This window comes from Manis pentadactyla, chromosome 1 (assembly GCF_030020395.1).
Source record: "Manis pentadactyla isolate mManPen7 chromosome 1, mManPen7.hap1, whole genome shotgun sequence".
Lineage (NCBI taxonomy): Eukaryota > Metazoa > Chordata > Mammalia > Pholidota > Manidae > Manis > Manis pentadactyla.
Window position 1 is genome coordinate 72,886,727 of NC_080019.1, and position 6,000 is coordinate 72,892,726.

General features: G+C 44.4%; 1 protein-coding gene across 1 annotated transcript in view; it reads left to right on the forward strand.

The window, feature by feature from the left end:
• LOC118908213 (serine protease 46-like) overlaps window positions 1–427 on the forward strand; it is a 104,096-nt gene extending 103,669 nt beyond the window's left edge. The window contains 1 exon segment of the mRNA XM_036877321.2: window positions 292–427. Coding sequence (XP_036733216.2) covers window positions 292–427 — 136 coding nt within the window.
• Window positions 428–6,000: the final 5,573 nt, after the last annotated feature.

The window sequence follows — 6,000 nt, forward strand, 5'->3', positions numbered from 1 at the left end:
AGGTGGCTCCTCAAAGCCTCAGGTTCCTGCCGTGTGAGAGGGGAGTGCCCGCTACGTGGAGTGGCATAAGGGTTCGCTACATGCACTTTATGAAAGGGAAGCTGTGCTTGTGATAATGTGGGCAGCGCTGGTAGGCATAATATACCAGAGATGTGGGGCTGAGTGGCCACCTCTGCCAGCCCCTAGGGGACAAGTCTGTCCCCCTGATGCAGGCCACTAGCACTTTTCTGCATAGCGTGCTGTCATCCCTAAATGGCGGCTCTGCTTGGTTGATACTGTCTCTGCTTCCAGCCTGATGGCCCTGGTCTGGGACCAGTGTGGCGCTGAGGCCCTGGAGACAGGAGCTGACAGTGCCTTCCGAGGCCCATCACACTGCATTAGCTCCCATCCTCCTGAGAAGCCTGTGATGGGTGTGAAGCCCAATTAGACGTGTGGGATGAAAGCACATCAGGCAGGGATGTCATGCCTGGAAGCCTGATGGTCCAGTCACATGTCAGGCCACCTTATCCAAGCCCAGAGCACTGGAGACAAGAAAACAGGGCCTCAGTGACACCGTCTTCACAGCCAAAGTGACAGGGAGGGGACGCTGTCATTAGCTTTGTTTGATCAACCCATACAAGGCAGTTTGGATCACTTCAAAATGAGCGGATTAGGAAATGGAATTATCTGGATGGCTGCTTTGACTCCTTAGCCTTCTCCACCTCTGTGGGTGAGAGACAGAGACAGAGTAAGAGGTGGGGAGGGGAGGTAGATATAGGGAGGTTGATCTGGTTGCATGGGTCTTACATGAAGATGGAGAGACTGGGCCTGGTGCCCCCACCCCACCCAGTGCACCTTGAGTCATCTGGCAGTTTTAATCAAGGGCCTGATGAAATCAAGTTTGTTGGGAAGGTCATTGTGGATAAAATGAGAGTTCCTGTGGCCAGGATTCTCACCTGGCCATGGCTGACTAGCTCACTGCACACCTGCGGGCAATACATGGCTGTTGACTCTATAAAAAGAGCTCCACCCAGTGCTCTGGGTGCGACATGGTGGCAGGGCTGCAAGGCTGCAGGAGAGCAGAGGCTGGAGTGGTGGCAGCGCAGAGGACAGAGGCCCAGAGGATGGCTGTGTGGAACGACTGTGCAGAGAGGCCCAGAGGATGGCTGTGTAGGATGGCTGTGTGGGACGGCTGTGTGGACAGAGGGGCCCAGAGGCAGAGACTGGCTTGCTGCCTGCAGACTCGCTCTGAGTGAATGGGATTTTAGTGACTGACCTGCCACCTGGAAATAAAGTTGGGTACAACCCTTTCACCCCAAGAACATTTTGCTGTCATTTTCTTTTTCACATTGAATCCATAGTGAACCTGCCCGGGGCTGAAACCCATTGGCAAGACAGTCATTTCAGTGGTGTCCCGTCCAAATCTCTTTTCATGTTTTTGCCTGTGGACTTCCCTGAAGGGTCCAGCTTACACCATAGTTCCTTCCTCTGTCTTAGGTCCTTCCTCTGCCTCATCCTGCTTTCCTCATCTCGTTTCTTTGAGAACATTCCCCCAATAAGTCACCTGAACAAGGATCCCCATCTTAGGCTCTGCTTCTAGGAAACCTGACCTAAGGCAGGAATCGTGCACAGGACTGTGACCCAGTGCTGGGGAGGAGGCTCTGCCATGATTCGGGCGGAAGGTGGTAAGGTCGTGACCAGGAGAAGTGGCAGTGAAAAGGGAAAGGAAGAGAGAGATGCCGGAGAAGCAGGATGGAAGTCCTACCAGGATCCCATATCTGCCTGAGGACGGGGGCAAAGGAGGAAGCACACGTGACCAGTGTGTCAAGTCAAGTTAAGTGGGGCACTGGTGGCCGGTGATGCTGCTGGTCAGTGGGAGGGGAGTTCTCACTCCAGCTCGCTCCAGCCCTCTCTGGGTCTGCCGTGCTTGCCACCCCTCTTCCTGGGATTGTTTGGATTCAGAGTCATCCCCTGCGTGGCCACCTCCATCTCTCACATGCGGCACGCCTCTCCAGCCAGATGGTCATCTCTGTGTTTCCAAGGCCTGTGCTGTGCTCCTCTCTGTTGAGAACCCCACGTAGGTTTCATATCCAGAGGGAATAAAAAAGGTGTTTGTTGGTAAGCTGCCAGGTGGCTCTGAAAGCCTCCTTGGAACCTCGGTGAGCCACAATGGAGTCCTCTCTGTGCCAGGCCAACGCCTTCACAGTCATGATGGCATGACTTAGAGACCTTGTTTTCTGGACCATTAACTCATTCCTTATCAACTTCACTGAGAAATAATTTAAGATCAACCACATCCATTTAGAGAGTATGAGTCAGAGTTTTATCAGTTACTTACATTCATAAAACTGTGACCACGATCAGGACAAAAACATTGTCATCACCTTCTTGTCTCATTGCACTCCATCCCCCCCTTGCCCCTGGCCCCATGCAACCACTGATCGATGTTCTGTCATTTGCAGAATAGTTCACCATAACGCTTTGAGATTCATCCGTGTGTGGAGTGTTTTAGCAGTCCATCCTTTTTTTAAAAAATTGAACTTTTTATTTTGAGATAATTATAGATTCACATGCAGTTGTAAGAAATAGCACAGAGATCCTGTGTTCACTTTACCCAGTTTCCCTCACGTGCTAATATCTTGCAAAAACAGCGCACCAACCCAAACAGGATATGACATTGATACTGTCAGTCTGCGCAAGGATGGAAATCCCTCACTTTGCCTTTTCTGGCCACACCCATTTCCTCATGCCCACTCCCTTTTTAACTCCTGGCAATCACTACTGTATTCTTCATACGTATAATTCTGTCATTTCCAGAAAGTTATGTTAATGGAATCATTTATATAACTGCAAGTAACCTTTTGGGAATGCCTTAAAAAAACCTTATTTTTACAGCAGTTTTAGATTCATAGCAAAATTGAGTGAAAAGTAGGATATTTCCCATGTAACCCCTGTTCCCACACATGCAGAACCTCCCCCATTATGAATATCCCACACCAGACTGGTACGTTTGTTACAACTGATGAACTTGCATTGACACGTTCTTATCACCCAAAGTCCACAGTTTATTGGGGTTCATTCTTGCTGGTGTACATTCTCTGGGTTTGGACAATATATAATGACATGTATCCACCATCGTAGTGTCACACAGGTAGTTTCACCCTCCTAAAAATCCTCTGTTCTCTGCTTATTCATCTCTCTCTCCCCACTACCTCTTGGCAATCATTGATTTTTAAATTTTCTCCATAGATTTGATTTTTCCAAAATATTGTATAATTGGCAACATACAGTATGTAGCCTTTTCAGATGGGCTCTTTTCACTTAGTAATATGTATTTAAGATCCCTTCATGTCTGTTCATGGCTTGATAGATAATTTCTTTCAGCACTGAATAATTTTCCATTGTCTGGGTGGACCACAGTCTATTTATCCATTCACCTACTGAAGGACATCTTGGTTGCTTCCAAGTTTTGGCAATTATGAATAGCGCTGCTGTGAGCATCCATGTGCAGGTTTTTAGGTGGACATAAGTTTTCAGCTTCTCTGGGCAAATACCAAGGAGGGCAACTGCTGAATTGCATGGTAAGAGTATGTTTTATTTTGTAAGAAATTTCCAAATTGGCAGAAATATCACAGTTGGAGAGGGCAAATTCATATTCCACATATATACCTAGTCAAGTTAAGACATATTGCTGCCCCCTCCATGGTGCAGTGGTTCAGTGTAACCAACTTGTCACTAGGTGGCTGGCTAGTCCCCTTAGGGAATTTTGCCTTACCTGGGGTGCAAGATTGGGCTCTGTGGCAAGTTGACCTTTGGTAGAAGCGGTCACTGAGTCAGCCTTGGTGAGGGGAAGTCCATGTTGAGTCTGAGTGTTTCTGCCATCCCAGCCAACATGCCTACTTTCTACAACATCTATTGAGCAAACATTGGGGTGATTGATATCCACAGAAAATGTCATCTTTTCTGTGTTACAAAGAGTCTTCTCTGCAGTGCAGTTCTTTGGTGAGCATTCACATAGAACATAAATATCTTTCCATTCTGTGTCTGGTCACAGAGAGAGGTTCATTCCCATATTGTTCACAAAGTTAGTAAGCTTTTGGTCATTATTTCTTAAAATATTTTTTTCCTGCATCAATCTGTTTCTCTTCCACTCTGGCCCTCCAATGTCACAAATGTGACAAATGTGACTTTGTGGTATTGCCCTATAGGTTCCTGAGGCTGTATTCATTTTTTAAATCTTTTCTTTGTTGTTCATATCAGGTAATTTCTACTGATTAATTTTTTTAAGTTTTCTGACTCTTAACTCTGTCATCTCCATTCTGATTTTGAGCTCATTTAGTGACTTTTAAATTTCACATATTCATAGTCTCTTTTATGTTCTAAAATTTCCATTTTAGAAATAGTTTCAATTTTTCTACTGAGAATGCTACCTTTCCATTCATTCGGAGAGTGTTTACCTTTACCTCATGGAACATGTTTCTAATAGCTCTTTAATTTTAAATATTTGAGTGAAGACCCTACACCTGGATCACCTCAGAGTTGGCATCTGTTGATGATATCTTCTCTTGAGAATTGGTCACATTGTCCTGATTCATTGTATTATAAGCAGTTTTTAACTGTATTTTCAACATTTGGGACACTGTGTTGTGAGTCTTTGGGTCCTGTTAAAGTCTCTGCAGAATGTGGATTTTATTGTTCTAGCAGGAAATCAGTATGATGGGGTTCTTATTGCTAGTTCTGTTTCGCTATCCGTGGGCAGTGGTTCCAATGTTAATCCGGTTTTCAAAGCCTTTGTTATTCTGCGTTGGGTCTATTCCATACCTGTGCCTCTCTGGGCATGGGCAGTGGATGATACTATAGGTCAGGTTTCAAAGTCTTGGCTATGATGCTTTAGGTTGATCTGGTACATGCATAGCTTAGAGGTGATCCTGGGACTTGTGACAGAATAAAGGATTCGCTTGTCCAGCTCTGTCTTCTCTGAGATTTCTTCTATAATCTTGCAGTTTTCAGGGACCCTTTTCCCAGGTCCTCTGCTCTGGTTTTCTCATGTGTTTTAAGACCCCTGTCTTCTGCATAGTTCTGCAGTGGAACCACCCTTTGGTTAGAGTCAGCAGATAAAAGGGGAAAAACTAGAAAACTTGCCCCCTGATATGGATTATTCTCTAAGTGTTGGCTTTCTTCCCTAATCTGCTTACTTTTGTTCAGAGTCTGCAAGGAGATGCCTTCTGTATTTTTTCTGGAGTTTTAGTTGTAACCATTAGGAGAAAGGGTTGAGGTGGACTAGAATTTCCAGACAACTGTGCTTTTACAGATGTTGCAAGGGTATTGGAGTGGAGCCTGAGAGTTGAGTGGCTTTATGCATACTTTTGCACTAGTAAAGAGAACATGCTGTTGAGTGGGACCTTGAGTAGGGTGTGTCGAGAAACAGAGGGGCCTCATTTCCACAAAAAGGGCTAGAAGTGCCTTCCTTGATCACGTAGCACATTTGTATTTGTTTATGGAACATGCTGTACATGTCATTTACTGCCAGATACTTTGGAAATAATGAGATTTTTGCCTAAATCATGTAATTTCCTGATGTGTAAATGGTAGTTGGTACTTGCAATAGCCAAAGGCTATCATTAGTACTATATGGGCTCTTTAGTTGAGTCCCTGGATGTAGCCTGAAACTCCTAGCCACGTATGATTCTTCCTTCTGATATGAACAAATAGTGTGAATGATTTTATTTATTTATTTTTTTTGGTGAATTTTCTGTTTCTATCTTCTGCCAAAGTTTCTATTGTTTTTTTTCCCAGTTTTATTGAGTTATAACTGACATGTAACATTGTATTAAAGGTGTTCAACACAGTGATTTGATATATGTATATTTTGTGAAATGATTACCACAGTAAGTTTACTTAATATCCATTACTTCACGTAGTCACAGTTTTTTTTTCATATGGTAAGAACTTTAAGATGACCCTCTTAGCAACTTTCAGATATACAATACAATGTTGTTAATTATAGTCACCATGTTGTAC